We start from the raw sequence: 19,039 nt of genomic DNA on the forward strand, positions 1-19,039 counted from the left end.
TGTTGTCTTGTCTGCAGCGTTAAGTGCTTACTCCTTTTCCAGGAAAACACAGCAGACTGCAATGGAGAATGTATCCATTTTAGTTATTCTCATTTCAAGGCTCCTCATTTCAGTCTTCATCTGACCAAAATGTTACAAGAGAAAATCAAGCAAAAACATTTCAGGTCCCTGAGACTGATGCCTGCATTATGGAGATATAGAAGAAAGGAGACAGGAGAATATAACCTGAAATCTATAGTCTTATGGCATCTCTAGCTGTCATTTTGGACATGGTGACCATCCCTACTGAGATTGTTCTGCAAAGGTGCTGACTATGACTCAGAAGTGAGTGAGTGGTGGTCAAAACATTGGGCAGGCTGTCGGTTCTCCATCACAAAGGAGAAGGGAAGACAAGCTCTCTCGGTGAAATGTCTATTTGACAGGAAGACACTGTTGGCTAATCCAGAATCCTGAAAGAAGCTAGCAGATCCAGGTCCTGTTTCTAATGCTCTCACTGATTTGCTCGGGCTTTGGGCCAAGGTACATGACATCAGTTATCTGGGTTTTTTAACACCAGCAGGGCACCCACCTCCCAGAAAAGTGGAAGAAGTTTTAAGACTTTTCTGAGGAAGCCTTGCTGAAAATTTAGCACAAGGCAAATTCATATTTGTGTAATAAAAAAAAATCACATTCACAAAGATGCTGCTTAAAGTACAATGTGAAGTTTACAAGCCAAGATCCTGCAAAAGGCTGAGAAAGAACTTCTGTGGCCAAAGAACCTGAAACATCTACTCCATTAGAAAACAGTCACTCCCAAAAAAGAGGGACAGCTTTGACTGGCTGTAGTGGCTGAAAGTTTCTGCAATGTTTATACAACAACTAATTCTACCTTCCTCTTCCTTTTATGGAAACCCTGGGGACTGGGAGGGCAGTGGATAAGGCACGTTGACCAACACCATAGGAGCATCTGCTCTGGTATTGCTCTGTTACACCAACTGTTCCTCCCCTCCTCGGGCCCTGCATTTTCAAGGCAAAGCTCCCCAAAGTCACTTTGCTGCAGGGATCTAATGCAGGCCCCATGAGACAGGGCATAGAAGAGAGGTAGAGAGAAAAAGAGCAAGCAAGAATGAATCTTATTAAATGGCAAAGTACTTCTCTCAGTCTCTCATCACATTTGGGGCTGATTGGAGGTAAAACTGCACTCAGAGGGAGGGAAAGCCCCCTCCCCTGGGACAATTCAGAGGCTCTCGCACAAACTTAATTTCAAGCTCTGTTGAAGATGGTGTTTGTCTTTTTTTTTTTTTTTGTATGCATTCAATTTAATTTCTCAGGCAGACATGTGAAAATGAGAAAGGCAGACTTTTGATTGTGAAGACAGCCCAGTGCCTGTTTCTCACAGATCCAGTCTCACATTGTTTTCCTCCATCGCTGCCCTCAGTAAATCGCTGTGCAGAGGTTGCTAAAATGCCCACCACCTCCCTTCCATGCTTCGGTGGAGACAGTTACATTATTTTTTTGTGTGTGTGTTTAAGCAGTATAATTCACTTTTAATTCAAAACACACCCTAGCTTTCCATAGCTCTGTTTAAAACGGGAGCATTGTGACCTTGGAGAGGCTCAGACCTGCTGGCACCATGAAGTTCTGATCTGTACTTTGCTCTCCAGACCTGACTTGTTTGCTCTCTTGTGAGAAAACAGGTCTTGGTGGATTTATGATCTACCCATTTTGGTGCTGATGATTGAAGGGGAGAGAGATGAACTGCATTTGGTTTTGGAAGGTTCCCAAGGGAGACATTCCTGGACATTCAGCTCTCTCAGCCCACACTGAAACACGTGCTGTTTGGCTCCTCTGCAAACAGTTGATCTGGCAAGCTGTATGCTAATTTTCCAGCCTTGAGAGCATATATACACACAGGTAAAAATACAGCTTGGGGTAGGCTTCTGCCTTTCCATCTGACCTGATTTTTCTGACCAAAAACTGGCACAGGGTGACAATTTTTAAAACTAAGCCCTGACTGCGAGGAAGTTAGCAGAGCCACTGGTGCGGGACAGTTCTAGTGGGTCCAGCTTCTCCCTTCTCCAAAACAGATGGAGGCAGACATGCTTTGTCCAAGTTGCTCCTACGTTGTGATTTCCTACTGTGATCCAAGGAAGGATCACAAGCAAAATACAAAGCAGTACTATGCCCTAAAACAATTGCTGTCTGCAACTCCAGGTCATACCACGAAAATCTTAGTTCCTTTGTTTGTTTCATAGCTGACACAGAGATTAATTTTTTCCTGTCCATGGCATTGTACTCACTGGAGCTACCATGGAACAGCAAGCGTTGCTTTGTTTTATGGAGGGGAAGACAAGCAGGGTGGGTTTGCCGTGATCGTGGAGAGAATGGCACAGGGAGAATGTAAACAGTAGAGACTCACAGCAGTGTGCAAGAAAAGCAAGCTTTGCATCAGCAGCATTGGGTGGGTTTCAGCAAAGGAAGACTTTGCCCAGGGAAAAGAAACGTTAAGTACATTTTTTATTTTAAAAACCAATTAAGTTTAAATTAAATGTGAAATGATGACGATTTGCATCCAGGCCTTAAGCAATCCACTTAAATTGAATAATGAGTTGTTGTGTGGAGGAGAATGACTGAGGTTGTTTCCTGTAGACGTATGCCCTATATCTTAGACCAAGTCTGAAGGAAGAGTACTCCCAGCTCCCCATAAAAGTACTGTCAGCCTGTCCCCCCATCTTTTTCCTATGCCACCCTATTTGGAGGACAAACAGCAGCACATGCTTCACAGAATCACAGAATGGGTAAGGTTGGAAGGGATCGCTGGAGATTATCTGGTCCAAGCTCCCTGCTCAAGCAGAATCCCCTGGAGCACGTTAGTCAGGATTGTGTCCAGGTGGCTTTGGAATATCTCCAGAGAAGGAGACTCACAGCCTATCTGGGCAGCCTGTCCTGGTGCTCAGTGCTGTGCCTGATCTGGGATTGCACACAGGGGCTGGCTGCCTGGCCAGTGGCTATACCTTGGAGTGGGATGCTGAGCTCAGGGTGCTACCTCCTCTCACGGGCACAGATTTCCTTTTAACTCTCTCCCCAGTGCAAACCCAACCTCTGGCTCTTCTTTGGAACCTTGTAGGAATTTAATATCTGTAAGACGTCTTTTCCTCTGCCACATTTAAGTGAAAACGGGCACACAAGATCAGGCAGATGACTGACAGCGCAATCTTGTAAGAAGCCCCATCTCTTTACAAAATCAGCCAGTGAAGAGAGGATGTGTAAAAGCCAAAATTCTTAGGGACAGCGAGGCCATGGCAGGAGGCCCCTCACAGTGGGGCTGTGATGCTGTGGTTCCTTCAGGCACAGGCAGAGGTGTACCCATTTCACAGAATCAATTAAGTTGGAAAAAAACCTCTGAGATCATCAAGGCACATCAAGCACCACCATACCAGGTAGATCATGGCACTAAGTGCCACAGCTGTTCTTTCCTTAAACACCTCCAGGGACAGTGACTCCATCACCTCCCTGGGCAGTCCATTCCGATGTCTAAATTTCTGTTCACCTCTCCCTGACCAATTTAAAGTGGGAACAGCAGCCGGGTGTTGACCGAGGAGACGACACGCTGTGCCGCCCAGTCGGCGGGCACTGTTGGGAGGCCGGACTACACCTCCCAGGATGCCGCGCGGCAGCACGGCCCGCCCCGGCTCTGCATGCTGGGAGCTGTAGTCTGGCCGGGAGGCGGGCGGGGGTGGGCGGGCGCTGAGCCTGTGCCAGTGCCACAGCGAGCCCGTGCCGCTGCTCCCGGGGCTCTGCTCGGGGTGGCCTTGGACACTCTGGACCCTCTACCAGCCCGCCTGGCACAGCTCGCGGCCGGAACGGGAGGTTTGGCTCTCGGCGTCCTGACGAAGCCGCGCTAGGAGAGCGCGCTGCCGCCTCAGAAAGTTGGAGGAGGAGGAACAGGAGGAGGAGGAGGAGAAGGTCTGCACAGCGATGTAGCCCAAAGCGTGGGACGGCAGCTCGTGGAAGGCAGATCAGCTCCTCACCGGCCAGATCCCGGAGCATGGGCTAAAAGCTATGTCCCTCTCCCGTGTGGAAAATCACTGTTTTCTGCTGTTCGTGTGTGTCTTCCAAGCGATATTTATCCTCATCCTCTACCGAGGTGGACCTTCGAATGTGTTTCGCGGGTTTTCAGACTCGCCTCAGGTTGTGGATTACTCGAAGCCGCACGATGTGTACACAAACCTCAGCTTGTTCACCCGGGCTCCCCGTGAGGAGGCGATGCCGTACTGCTCCGCTCGGTCACCGGTCCTTGGTAGGTACAAACACGGGGTGTTCGCGGCAACCTCGAATGCTTCACAGGTGTGAGTGGTACCTGCTTCAAACTTTTCCACTTTGGAACCCCGTGTACTCACGTAGTACTTACACTGACAGAATTTTCTCCCGTTAACTAACTTGGGTTTTTTGGTTATGCGAGGAGAAGTATTTTACTGACCTATAAACTTTCCAGTATTAAGGGCTTGGCTACACAGATGTTGAGATTGTAGAGCAAGAGTGAAAACAGTGTGTGGTGATGATAATATCAAGTTAGTAATACTTTTTTTTCTTGGCAGCCCTGAATAAAATGTGCCAACGATTCGGCAGCTGCATAATATTGACATCTGACTCACCATAATTTCTGTGTTCTTTGTCTCAAACTTATATCAAGCCTGTAGTTCAATATAAATTGATTAAGTTGAATTTAAATATCATTTGCATGAGGATATATCTTGGCACCTTGGTCTTCATGGTGAACTTATTGGCCTGTGATTGTTACGCATCCTTTAGACTTAGAAACTTCTCCATTATACTTAAAAGTCTGGTCACAGATTAGTTTGGATTTACACTAGAACCGCATTAGAGCTGATCCTAAAGGCAGCATTTATCCAGCTGTTGCGCTACTAAAACAGTTGAGAATTTTTAAGGAAATACAAAGTCAAACCTATACAGCAAGTGTAGTGATATTGAAGTGGTGATGCATGTCAGGAAATGGTGATTCTGTCAGCATGCACTTAACAGCTGGTTTGGGGCCACCAATTTCTTACACTACTGTGTAGCACATTACTCTTGCCTGGCTTTTCTGAACTGCATGGGTTTTCTGCATATCTAAATGTTGTGTATAACTAGCCTTGGACCGCTGCTTAGTAGTTGCCCTGCTGTTCTAGGACAGCTGATCACCACAGATGGAACCCATTAAGAGCAAATGTCTGATCTTGGTTCACGTGGAAGTTTTGTGGGAAACCAGTGCTCTTGTATCAAGTTGCTTACTTGTGTTAGAGAACTCTACTGGGACCCTTTGGATGGGCCTTTTTACACTGCCATCTTTGTAACGATGCCTGCTCTTTGGAGAAGTTTTCTTCCTTCCTCTGTTGTTTGTAGGTAAATGAAATACATGTAGTATGTATGATGAACATGTAGGATAACTTTTGGGTACATGTTTCAGCATTTCCCTGGGAAACAGCTCTACTAAGTAAATCCTGAAATCCTGATAGCACAGAGCCTTTTTGCACAGGTGCCAGCTTTAATGGTCTTAGTGCACTCAGACCATCAGTTCTTCTGGGAAGCTACAATACCTTGTTTCAGACTGAATTGTTTTATTTGAAAAATCACAGCAGAAACGTGACTGCACCCTATTTGTCTCCACTACTGATGAGAATCCGCTGTCCTAGAGTCAAATGAGACAGCTTTGGTCTCAAAAAAAAAAAAGAACACCAAACAAAACTAGATGCAATTCTGTGCAGCCTGTCTGCAAACCATCAGATAAGCGGGAGTAGTGACAAATACAGAGGAGGCAGATGCAGAGTAAAATTACACTAATCTGTGCTCCTAGAGCTATGAAGTCCTTTTAAGACTTCTGCCCATCCCTGAGAGTGCTGGAAACAGGGGATTGGCCTGCATGTGGTACTGCAGAGCTAAAATGAAAACATAATGTTAGTCATGTTGGCTGGGAGAAAAAAAGTAAGAGGCAAACGAGGCAGAGTAATTGTGGAGGCTTTGCTGCATGAAAAATTTTGAGTGGAGCATATGAACCATTGTTGTGGTGAAACACAAGGAATTTGGAGCACTGACACAGATTCAGCTTAAGAAAAATGAGCGCTCTGCTTCAGCTTAACTTTTGCTCAGTTGATATTTCCTTTTAAATATAGGAAGTAAATTATTCCTTCTGGTATCTCTGTATGCCAGTGTCTTCTGGGTGTTTTGCTTTGTTTCTAACTGAGAAACATGCGACTTTGCAAGGTAGTTTGCCCTTTGTTTTGTATGTAATGGGCACATATGAATAGATATATAAATACTTTATATACATCTTGAATGGTTGTTATCTCTCATGAGACGGATCTCTCTTGGAAGTGTTATATCAGAGAGACCAATGCCTTTTAATATTTATTTCATAAACTCTGTTAAATGAGATTTTGAATCAATTCTCGAGGACTCCAGTCTCCAAGTCAGAGCTGGTAATAAGTCACTGTGCCCACTCCAAAGCATGTTAAAGTAACTGGAAGGATGCCAAATGGCTTAAATGGTTTCTGCATCAGGGCTTTTATGAAGTGCAGCACTTTCTCCATTTATATATATATATAGTAGATCATTTTGATAACTGTTTGAATGTAAATCAGCTTGCAGCTCATCTTTCTTTTTCCTGCCTCCTCAATCTACAGCATTTTAGTTCTTCCAGGGCTGTGAAATAAGAATTCAAGTATAGTTGCTAATCATCTCTGCCTTAGAGGAACTAGACTCTTGCTGACTTGTGGTCCTTTTTTAACATCTGGTTAAAGTCTAGACACTGGACCTTTTGTCATCACAACTTGAAAAGCATTGCACAAGGTATTGTGTCTTCATTAATATCATGAATAAATTACTCGAGTTCCCTCTAAGTTTAAAGTTTCTACACAAATAACTGGTTGCCTGTTTCCTCCTCCTCTGTTTTTGGAAAAAGTGAAGTGTTTGAATGCTAGAGTTGTACTTCTTTAAACATAATGAAGTAGCATTTAAATTCAAAATCTGACTTTCTCACATTGCATGCAAGATGTCGTGTTTTGGTCCGTCTTGTCCTCTTACCAGGAAGAAGTTTGATGCTTAGAAGAACTGGCTTTTTTTATTATTTTTATTTTGGTTTAAAGAGGTACCTTACTTCATGCATGGGATGTGCTGAACAAGTTGGTTTGACCCTTGAGAACTTTAATAGTTGAAAGTTCTGTCTGTAACTCTGCTGTTTATAACTCGCTCCAGCTATGGAAGGATTTTTTTCCAAGCCCTTCTTACAGCAGTCGCTGCCTTTCACTCCCATCTGTCATAACCTTTTCATGAGCATGACCATCTGTTGTGGTAATAAGTAGCTCCTGCTATGTTTTCTAATGCTACCAGAGTTTCTTCTCTTGGATTTAAGGAAAAATAAAAAGGTGGTAATGCTGAGATTTATTTCCAGTTGCCACTGAGGCAGCCTTGTATTCTGTCATTAGAAACCTACGCTTAAATTAAAGCCGTTGGTCTGCCTTTTTTTTTTTCTTCAAGCAGTGTTAGAATTACACAAACATGACTCTGTTAATGTCGTGTGTGTGGTGCTGCATTATCTCAGTGCAGCATTCATCCGTGCTACCTCTCGCGTTTCCTTGGCTTGTGTAAGTTCTGCTTGTTCTGGTTGAGCTTGGTAATTAGAGCTGCAAACTCTAAACATGTAGCAAGGAGTTTAGAAGTCAAGTAGTTACTTTCTTAAGGTGGGATGGATCTGATCAAAATCAAGAGATCCCCCATAGACAAATGTGTTGCCTAGAAAGTAAAGCAAACAGGGAGTGTGTTGTTACTGGCACAACAATGCAGACAGGGAATCGTGAGCTGTACACACCAAATTTCATAATAATTAAACACACTCTGTGTGATGGTACAGGCACAGAAAGAGCTTAGGAACCAGGCTATGGAGAAATTGCTTGGACAGTTCAGGGTCTTGGCTCTGTACCTTGCCTGAATTAAGATCCTGTGCTTTCTGGTACGTCTAAGATGGGTTTTTCCTCCTTTCTAAAAGCTGTGCTTTAGCGGTTTTATTTTTCCCTCTTTGGACCAGCCTGCAACTGTTCTGTTCACATTTGGGATTTAATTGGATTAAGATGCATTAGCCTTTTGTTAGTTGGGCAGAAAGGATACATGAGAGCCAGAATTTAGCTTGTAGCCAAGGAGTGTAGGGCAGCCAGAGATTTTGGAAATGTAAGTCACAGTAATTTCTTTTCTCCTTAACGTATACTAGTTTCACTTTCTGAGCTGAGTTGTTTGAGGTGTGGAGCCAGGCAGCATGGGAGAAATGACATCTTGAAAAAACTGGAAAATGCAGATACTACCCTCCTGAATGGTATGCTTGGGTATGGAGGGAGAGAACAGGAGTGAAACTATTGTGTGTTATCTTACTCATACCCTTTAACACTCAAATTTAGATTTTTTTTTTTAATTTAAGGATTATCGCTGCAGAATCTTACTCTGCAATTCAAAGAGTCCTAATTGTTTTATAGAGAGCAAAATCCTGCCTTTGTGGAAGGGATTAATTCCCTTTTTTATACTTTCCTTGGAGCTGTGATTTATAGTTGAAATCCCTGAATATAACATTTCTTTATCAAGCTCCAGTTGCCATAAAATCCATGATTAATGCTGCTTTAGTTAAAAGATCTGATAATCAGGGAGTCCACAGATCTAAAAGGCAATATAAACTGCAAGTTAAAAACATTGTTGGACTGAAACGTGGGGGTCTTAAAGGCAGAAAAGGAAACTGTATGCATAGAAGTAGGTGACAACATCATAAAATCTTAACTGTAAATGTGACCTAGATTCATGGGCCCACAGCATGGTTCTCTGAAGAACTACCCTTCTGTTTCAGGTACAAATATATGGCAATGTACTCCAGTTTCCTGCTGAGGGTAATGCAGTCAAAATCAAATTCCCCTGCATTTTAGGTGCTTGGGGAAGGACTGAAAAGTGATACTTAAGAGTCAGCTGTTGCACGATCTTGCCGACAAGCAAAATTCAGGTTTTCTTTTTAAAAACAAACAGAAACCAACCAACAAAACCCACGAAGTGGGATTCACAGTTGCTAGACCTTTTTGACAGCATGAGGAATGAGATCAGTGGCTGCTAAGGGTTGACCTTCAGGAAATGCCATTTGTATGTTCCTTTGCCCATCAGAAATGTGATGTATAACAACTTCCACATAGTAGCAAAACATTTCCCCGTTCAGAATGGACACCTTGAACCTTACAGTAAATTTAGTCCCTAAGCCTTGTTACTGCTCAAAAAACCCCACCAAACCCCAAAACAAACAAACAAAACCAAACCCCAAACACACAAAACCAGTGGAGGATGTTGCTTCCTTCTGTGTCAGTTAAACAGGATGTGGGTGAGCACAGGCTCAATTTTTATGTTTTTCAGTAGAATTGTAGCAGAGACTTGAATGAAGGATGACCTGGAAGAAGTAGTTTCTGGACCGGCTTAATTAGTCTTAAAATACACCTGTACCTCTTCCTGCTCAAATGAAAGCTACTAAGCACCAGGCCTAAACATTTGCCCTCTCTGAGGCTTCATTATCAGAAGTTTTTAGAGAGAATAATTTACTTCAGTGGTTTGAGACGGAGTCTGACTTACAAGACGTGGAATAAGTCAGCTGTAGCATTAAATATGAGCTTGGAAGGGAAAAAAAATCTTGTTTAGAGCTATTTAAAAAAAAAACAACAACAAACTTGCCTTACAGACTTCTGGTGAAAAAAAAATATTTTGCCTTTGGTAGCATGGTCTGCAGAGAATTGTTGAATAGAAATGTCACTTGAAATTGTCAGCTTGTAATTATGATTTAGGTGAAAGTTTTTCCCTAGTTCTTTAAAGTATTAGATTTTAATATTGCTCTGCATTTGTGCTTTATTTTCTTAGAAGTTGACAGCTGTAGGAAATCATTAAGACACACTGATTTGTATATAAATGTAACTCTTCTGCTACTTCTGGAAGCTTTTCTCAGTACCCAGCATGACAGGCATTTAAATAATTGTAGAATTTGTTTATTTATATCATACAGTGAGATTTGTGTTAAAATGGTAATTGATTCTTTTTTTCACTTGTGACTTTTCAAGCTTTTTTCACCTAAAGAATGGAAGAATTCATGTAAAAATGCAAATTATTGTTTTTAATTAAGTAAAAACTGTTGAACATATTCAGTATGTTTTGTATTTAAAATTGAGGTGCTGGGTAGAGGAACAGCAAAATGTGGTTTCTTGTGCTACCTTGCACCTGTTCCTGAAAATGTAACACCTTTCTTCCTTCTCATTTCTGTCATCTGCTTCTCCCAGCATTTTGAAGTACTGCCTACTTATCACAGTGTATAAAATGAAATAATATAGCAAATACAGCCCCTGTGGCATGTGATTATAACATCAAATTGAACTTGAAACATTTTTTAAGATAAAGCTAACATTTCCTAAAGTACTTGTATTCATCCAGGCTTTAAACTATTTCTCCCCTGACCTGCTGAATATCCATTTGGACGTCTTTGTCCTCAAATCTCTTCTGAAAGAGGCTTAGAGAAATTTTCTAGATGGGTAGCAAAAGCAGATGTGTCTGTTCATCTTGATTAATCTTCAACTCTATTCTTACAGTCAATACATTATTCAAGGATCTCATCCAAGCAACACGAGACTGTAGGAGGGAGCCAATACCAGGGAAGAGCAAGCTGTGCAGGAGCCCAGTTGGACCTGCTGGCTGTGCCAGGACTCGGGATGGCTGGCAGGGAGTGTGCCATCCTGGTACTGAGCCCGGCCCCCCTCGCTGTGGAGCCCTGGGGAGGTGACCAGCAGGCAGTGGTGAAATTCCTCCCGTAGGCACAGCTGTGTGGGCATTGTTAACTGCTCTGTGGCAGGGCTGGTGTCTGAAGTAGTGAACATAGGTAGCTCATCTGGTAGGTCTGAATTAATGTTGAGAAACATCACTGATCTTACTCTTTTTTTGTTTCTCTTTTCTGCCTCTCCTTACAGTTGGTCCGTTAACCATCACCTTCAGGATGCTCCCTAGTGAAAGGATGATCATCAAAAAGAATCCTTTCGTTCAGTCTGGTGGCCACTACAGGCCACCTCACTGCTTCGCCCGCTACAAATCTGCCATCCTTGTGGCCTACAGGAACCAGGAGAAGTACCTCCACCATCTTCTCTACTACATTCATCCTTTCTTGCAGCGCCAGCAGCTCAGTTACACTATCTACTTGATTCAGCAGGTAAATCTAAATCAAATGTGCCTGGTGGTGCAGCTGAGCTTCCCAGTTATGGGTTAGTTCTGAACTTGTAATACACCTGGGTCGGTGCAACCATCAGTATCAATACAGACTGGAGGTGAACAGATTGAGAGCAGCCCTGCCAAGAGGGACTTGGGGATGCTGTTGGATGAGAGAGTGGACATGACCCAGCAATGTGAACTTGCAGCCCTGAAAGCCAAATGTGTCCTGGCCTGCACCAAAAGCAGAGTGGCTAGCTGGTTGAGGGAGGTGATTCTGCCCCTCTATTCCACTCTGGTGAGACCTCACCTGGAGTGCTGCATCCAGATCTGGGGGCCCAACACAGGAAGGAGCTGCTGGAGCAAGTCCAGAGGAGGGCCACCAGGGTGATTAGAGGGCTGGAGCACCTCTCCTGTGAGGAAAGACTAAGAGAATTGAGATTGTTCAGCCTGGAAAAGAGACAGCCTAGGGGTGACCTGGTTGTGGTCTTCCAGTACCTAAAGGGAGTCTACAAAAAAGATTGAGAGAGACTTTTTACAAGAGCATATAGTGACAGGACAAGGAGGAATGGCTTTAAACTGAGAGAGAATACGTTTAGATTAGATAGGAGAAAAAAGTTCTTTACTGTGAGGATGGTGAGGCACTGGAACAGGCTGCCCAGAGAAGTTGTGGATGCCCCATCTTTGGAAGTGTTCAAGACCAGCTTGAATGGAGCTCTGAGCTACCTGGTCTAGTGAAAGGTGTCCCTGCCCATGGCAGGGGGTTTGGACCTAGATCATCTTTAAGGTCCCTTCCAAGCCAGGCCATTCAATGATTCTATGAAATATGACTCTTCTAGTATGGAAATACTGTTTTATGCATGGGCTGAGAAGAGATCAGTTACATATTGTCCCACCTCCATGGCTGCTAATGATTGAAATATCGTAACACTTGTCAGGATCATCATTCCACTATTGATTGGTTCTGTTGGGGATTTTCTTCTAGAGGGATAAGTTGTCATTTAAGTGATACCTTTTATTTTCATCTGTTTGAGAGATGAATGTGGTTTGTCTGTAGCTTGTCAGTGTGGCTACTGAGCAAAATCTTAAGACTAAATGCTAAAGTGAAGTTGGATATTTTCAGTCTGTATCAAATACAAACATCTGGCTTGACCCTGCTGAGGGGCAGCCTATGCAGGGCAAACAGCTTTTTGTAACTGAGGTGCACTGGTGTTGCAAAAGATGGGTGGTGAGAGAGCAAGTTTTGGATTCATGAATTAAAACTGATAGTTTATTGGGAGGGAGAAGAAGCTTTTTTGTTTGACCAAGATCTTTTTTTCTCATTTCTAAGCTTTAATAAACAGTGGTCAGGGCAAACATGTTGATGTGCAGATGTACCCCTGAGGATTGGCTTATGGATCTCTTGAAAGTCAGCCTTCTTCAGGTGCCAACAGTGTATAGCCCCTGACACAGCAAAGCTGACAATTGTTGAGAATGTTGTGAAGAGGGTGGGTGAAATCTTCAGAGTTGGGAACATGGAATTTGCAGCCAGTATTGATTCGTTACTGTGTAATTCAATTGAATAAGGCTTTTTTACTAACACAAAGTTTTAATTGCGTTACCATCTTTGTTGTTTTGGTGAAGAAATGCAGGTTTTCTTTTCCAGGTGGGGACTGGTTCATTTAACCGAGCAAAGTTACTTAATGTTGGTGTCCGGGAAGCCATGAAGGATGAAGACTGGGACTGCCTTGTGCTGCATGATGTTGACCTAGTACCTGAGAATGACTATAACCTCTACATTTGCGATGAATACTATCCCAAGCATATGGCAAGTGCCATGGATAAGTTTCAGTACATGTAAGTGCCTCCATTTGCTTTCTGTTTATGCATTCTACTTGGTTCACTTTCTGCTTAGAAAGTAGGGATGGGAACAGTAAAAGATAGAACTTTTAAGAGGTTTTTTGTGTGTTAGTTTTGCAGTAGTGACTTCCCTAGAAAAGGATATTCTTGACCTGAGCATGCAATCTTGAACAATTCCTTTGCCTGTAGTTCCCTGTTACACTGTTAGCTCAGCTTGGTAAGTAACTGGCAGGTTTCAGTTTGACTTTCCTTCAAGAATGAAAGTATAAGGGTGGGAAATACTGGATCATATGGAAGATGATGTGATAGGATGCAGGTATTTTAAACTGACCCAAGATATGAAATTTGAAACCAGCTTTACTTTGGTCTACTGTGGGGGAAGATGGCAGGGGACAATGTGGGGAATGATGGGAATTACACTGGATTTACTGCTTTGGGTTTTAGCATTGTAATGACAGTGTCTGTAAAACATATGTGTGACTTGGATCACATTGTTAGATGTGTTAGATGTATTAGGCTTCAATATTGATGCTTTTTTTGTTGTTTTTTTTTTCTCTTTTAGTCTGCCTTACAAGACCTTTTTTGGGGGCGTATCTGCTCTGACTCCAGATCATTACATGAAGATGAATGGGTTCCCAAACACATACTGGGGTGATGGTGGTGAATATGACGACATTGCTACAAGGTACTAATGCACAGGACAGGCTTAAAATAGCACCAAGCTGGCTAATGAAGTGTAGCATTTCCCTAAGAAAGGAACCGAGACATTGTTCTTTAATGTGCTTGCAGTATCATTATAATCCAAAATGCTGTTGGCATTGGGAATGGTTAATATCAGAAGCTGCTCAGAAGCTATGAATCCAATCACTGTGTGCTGGGAAAACAAAGCTTTCTTGGCTCTGGAGAGCAGAATGTTACTTCACATCCTTGTGCCTTTAGTCCAAGGGGTTATAAACACTAGGAGTAGACAAGTGCCTCCTTTGACGTGGACAGCCCCAACAGAGGGAAGGAATCTGCAAGCTTGACAAATAAGAAGGTACTTACTAATTCTCAGACAGTTGGGAATTTAAGTTAAGTGCATTTAGGTTGCTCCAAGTATTACCTAATCACCAATACTGGGCATTAAGGAACGCAAGGAATTCTATCTTTTGTCTGCAGTGCTGGGTGATAGAGAAGCCTGTGTACTACTGTGAGTCAGTGACAGCAAGAGTTGATGGTCTTTCTTGTACTTGGGTTGCCATGGCAGCAGCATGCTATAGGAGCGAGATGAGTTTAGTTCCAGGTACTCTGCCTCATGCGAATTCCTCAAGTACAGAATCATGGCTGCAGCTTCTTTATTCAGCTTTGCAGTTGCACTGAGCACCTTTATCATCCAGCACAGGCAGGCCCACGGGGAGTTTATAAAACTAAACTGACCATAGAAGGCTTTTTTTTTTTTTTGTCTTGCACAGTGCAACAAGTTATGTGAGGTTTTTCAAAGCAGTTATTTGTATGGAAATTGAAAGTCAGATTTTCTAACACAGAATTCTTCCTTTGCCTTTCAGATGAAACCAACTAAAAGGTTGTAAGTTTCTGCATTTATGAAAGGAATGGAATGCCAGGAAAATAGATCTTTACATCAGACTCTACAGTACTGGGTCTATTCAGCTGTTCTTAGGACCACTTAGGCATCTAATGTGGTTTTCGGTATGAGGGATAAAGAATCATGCCGGCTATGCACAGGAGTGCACTTCCTTGAAGAGACTCCTGGAAGACAAGTGGATTATGTAGCTCCCAAAATAGCCCTTTCTTGAAGGGTATTAGATCATATGTTTTCAGAGAAAACTTATATTAATGATTAGCAATGTTTTGGCCCAGAGATAGATGTAGGCCGTGGACAGTGCCTGTTAATGATTTATTCACATTCTGAAGTCTCAACCTGCCTAAGTTAGAAATGAGCTGCTGTTCTTAAATGACCACCTGGTATTTGGATTTTAGGAGGTGCTTAAGCACTTCTTACCGTATAGCAACAAAATTAATGACTTTTTTGACATTGCAATGTCCAATTTCAAAAAGTCCTGTGTAAAATTTTTTTTTTCTGGGATGCTGCTTATTTAAGCAGAGCTAGTGGCAAAAAAACTGCTCGCTGCTACTTACATTTGGCAGACTGCAGAACTGTATTAGGTGTAGCAAACACCAGGATCTACCTTCTCTTAGAGGAAAACAGTATTCGAATTGGAACCACTTATGTGTTTACATTATCAACTACAAGAAAGTCTGTTGGGTTCTTCTTAACAGTAAATTAATGGAATAACTGCACCATATGACAGTTTAATTTTGCGATGCAAAAACTGTAACAGCAAATCTAGTTTAGTGTTCTTGCTTGTCTCTTTATGACTGAATGTGCCATAAGCTTATGTTCAGAAAACAACAAACATCATCTAAAACTCGATCTGAAATAATAGTATTATAACACTGTCAGTAAAGTGTTATAATACTCTGATGGCTCTAAACTAACAAATACTTTCAGTTCTGTGGCCTCTTTCAGCTTTATAACATTCCTGCTATATCAGATCTCGATGGAACGCAGTCAGATGCTCGAAACATGCCAGTTAGATAACCTCAACTGAGCAAACATTCATTCTTACATTCAGAGAAATCTTCTTTGTGTAAGGGCTGTCCTGTGATAACAGAGGTTTGGTAGCCATTGCACTATTAAAGGCACTTCTTATTGGCAAACTAACATAGGTGCCATCAGCAGTGGGTTGTGGGTTGCTTGAGAGTCACCCAAAATGCTTTTTTTAGGAGCTCTGTTCTAGAATTCTGAGCCTTCATGAGTTCACTCATGTCTTATCTAACTGTCCCACAGCTGAGCTCACATTTGCTCACATTTGTTTATCTGGTGACTGTATTTATCACTAATCTTTTATGAACCAGTATAATCAGGCCATCTGAATGAATGGCACTTCTCAAAGAACAGAGAGTCTTAATCTGGTTTTGAAACTTAGGACTGGCTTCCTTTCAGAAACTGCAAGTTTGAGGTCTTTTTTTTTTTTTTTTTTTTTTTTTTAGGACAAAAAGGACCTCTAGGCAGCAAAAGCTTTGCTCTGAGAAGGAAGTGGAATAATGATTTTGTCAAATTCATAGAAATTGCTCTTAAATGCTCTGTATGTTTTTGCTCATTCCCTGCTTGTCATAATCCTCTTGTACCCTGTGGAAGTGCACTGCAGCTGGGAGCTTTCTAGCCCAAGCTTGGCCTCGACCCTGCTAGAGAAGATCATTGCTGCTTCTGCATTTTGTTTTTATTGCATTAACACTGAAAATCATCTCTGACTATAACTAAGTCTAGAAACAGCATCTTTATGCCTAAGCAAATATTTTTATATGTTGTTTTAAAGGATTCAGTTAGCAGGAATGAAAATAGTCCGGACATCACCTCACCTTGGACGCTACAAAGTGATGAACTACGAGGAAGACACAGAGATGCAAGAGCCTTGGAGAAGGTAACTGTTTGGGTTGGGGGCTACTCTTTGCCTTGTAGCAGGCGGAGTATTACTGTCATCTTCCCCAGAACAGGCAGCAAATATACCTCATGTCACTGCTGCTTCTTCTGCTTTAGGGAGGCTATTGAAAAGCAGCTCCCAGCCAGTTTCAACTGAATCACTTGTCTCCTGTCTTTGCATGTGAAGGGTTTCTCCTCGTTTCCTACCTTTTTTTCCTGTTGTGAAGATACATTCTAGCTAGGAAGCTAACACGTGTCAGACTTAAGCACCAAATAATTCAGGGAGTAAAACTTTAGGAAAAAATACTGCCTGTCTTGTAAATAGAGAGAGTTCACTTTGAAGAGGCACTTTGTTACAACTTCCCCATAAAAAAAACTTGCTCTTCAATCTGTGTGGAGTTACAATGTGCCGTTAAAATAGTGGAAAGCAGTATTCTCGCTTGAAGACATGTCAAAGGTGCTATGACAGACTTTATCTAACACTGTTTTATATAGAAGAGCTGGAGGAGGGTGTTGGGTCAAGTGTGGTGGAGGCTTCTCATACGGACAGTGCAGATTTCCCTTTATCATCTCAAAACTCAGGTTTCCATAACAACCCTGTCTAAAAACCTACCTACAGCAGCCTATGTACACCGTTGCTGCAAGCCTCTGTGTTGCACTCCCAGGTTTCTCTAAGCAGCTGCCAGATTCCTGGGCTTTGGCAGACTGTAGCTGCCACCTCACTGGTCTCCCTGTTTGATTAGGGTCCAGTCCAAATTGTCTTCCTTGTTCAGAAAACTCAGTGTGAATTTATTGTAATCTGTTTATTCTGTATCATGTGGGAAGAGTTTTCTCAGGGCTTTTCTGCTACCCCCTGAGCCCTCTAGAATCCTCTTTGTTTCTTCTGCAGCTTCAGCTGCAAGCGTCACCTTCGTTCTAACTGCAGATATTCCTCCTTCCTCAGGCCTACTTCTCAACACAACACCAGGAAAACATGGAAAGCTGATGGAATGAATTCATTACAATTCAGGCTCCTTTCCAGGACAAAGCATCCTCTTTATACCAAGATCACTGTGGACATTGGATATGTTCCCCCATTTTCTTAAGAGACTGAAAACAAAAGCAGAGGTTGGGTGCAGCCTGGGCATTCAGCTGCTACCTCCCATTGTCCTGTGCAGTCTGCACCACCTGAGACTAATCCTTTTGCCTTTCATGCATTTCACTTTTCTTCAAACTGTTTAAGATTTAGAAGGCTTCAGGAATAGGATATGACAGCTAATAAGCAGGCTGTGGCTTACTGTAAAAATTGTCCACGTCACTGTAAAACTAACTACTGAGCCAAGTCTCCTTGACAGTAAGCTGATCCAAGGTTTCTGGAACCTTTGTTCCATAACTGGATAGCTCTGTCCTGCTTTGTACTTAAGTGTTAATTAGGATGCAAGCCATTCTGTCAGAATGGCCTCTGAAGTGTTATATTTTGAGAAAGTGTTGAAGCCAGTCACAGTTCTGTAAATATCCTTTGTGAATTTGAGTAAAATAAATTGAGTTCTGTGTTAGGCTTAAGAGTTTTATAAAATATTAAGTAAGAGTGTAATAAAAGAGAAAGTTGCCCTGAAACCAAACAAACCAGAGCTTAAGTCCCTGCTTTTCTTTCTGGTCTGATCCATCAGTGTTTAAATGTTTTTATTCTAGCTATGCTACAGCTATACTGTAAGTAATGCAGGGTGAATGGGACCTGAGGCTGTCACCTAGTGTAACCTCCTGCTCAGAGCAGGGAAATTAATCTAGTACTTCAGTTGTTGCTCAGATATGAATAATCATTCAAGGTTGAGCAGTCTTCAACATAAAATACTTCTAAAAATTAAATACTAGAGGAAAAACTAAGTAAAACATGTCAACAATGGAGCTGTGACCCTGGCAGGAATGCATTTGTACTTACCTGAGACTGACACGTTGTGCCCAAGCCCCTTGCCCTTGCTGTAAACCTTCTCTGTCTGCCCAGTCAGTCTGTAGCATTGCCTGCCAGGTCCAGTTATTTTGAGAGCAGGACACTGGGTATTTCTGCTTGTTACTTGAAGATTAAAAAAATTCCTTGTTCACTGAAAAGCTGCATCTATCCCACTACACCTAAAAAACATTTAAAGCTTCAGTCTTCTCTACAGTTGAAATATGTCCTAAAAGAAACTCTCCTGAGCCTGGCTTCACATTTACATATAAGAACAGTTAAGTATAATACAGTAAGGCAAGTGCTCTAATCAAGATATTAGCACAAATCCTGTAGCACAGTGGAACAGTTAGTTATCTTTCACCTGTCTTCTTCAGCAAGACTCAAAAATAATAATAGCCTGGGTATGTATACAAATACACAGTCTACTAAGAGCGTGGCCCAAAATGTGGAGAGGATTTTCTCTCCATCTGACACAGCTGGCTACTGCTTTTCCTTCCAGATCCCCGGAGAATAACACACATCCTGCTGCAGCATCGAGATTTTGATCACTGCCACAGTCCCTC

At 42.3% G+C, this 19,039-nt stretch overlaps 1 protein-coding gene across 2 annotated transcripts; it reads left to right on the forward strand.

The window, feature by feature from the left end:
• The first annotated feature begins 94 nt into the window (after positions 1-94).
• Positions 95-18,154, forward strand: LOC135409214 (beta-1,4-galactosyltransferase 3-like). Of its 2 annotated transcripts, XM_064644443.1 has the most exons (6): positions 95-4,279; positions 10,998-11,233; positions 12,875-13,065; positions 13,631-13,753; positions 16,446-16,550; positions 17,493-18,154. In XM_064644443.1, the coding sequence occupies exons 1-6, from the start codon at positions 4,042-4,044 to the stop codon at positions 17,632-17,634; spliced, it is 1,035 nt and encodes a 344-aa protein (XP_064500513.1). In that variant the 5' UTR covers positions 95-4,041; the 3' UTR covers positions 17,635-18,154. The 2 variants fall into 2 exon arrangements, with proteins under 2 accessions (XP_064500513.1, XP_064500514.1); XM_064644444.1 differs by lacking the exons at positions 16,446-16,550; positions 17,493-18,154 and adding an exon at positions 16,120-16,435.
• The last annotated feature ends 885 nt before the right edge of the window (positions 18,155-19,039 follow it).

The sequence above is a fragment of the Pseudopipra pipra genome, chromosome 2, assembly GCF_036250125.1.
Source record: "Pseudopipra pipra isolate bDixPip1 chromosome 2, bDixPip1.hap1, whole genome shotgun sequence".
NCBI lineage: Eukaryota > Metazoa > Chordata > Aves > Passeriformes > Pipridae > Pseudopipra > Pseudopipra pipra.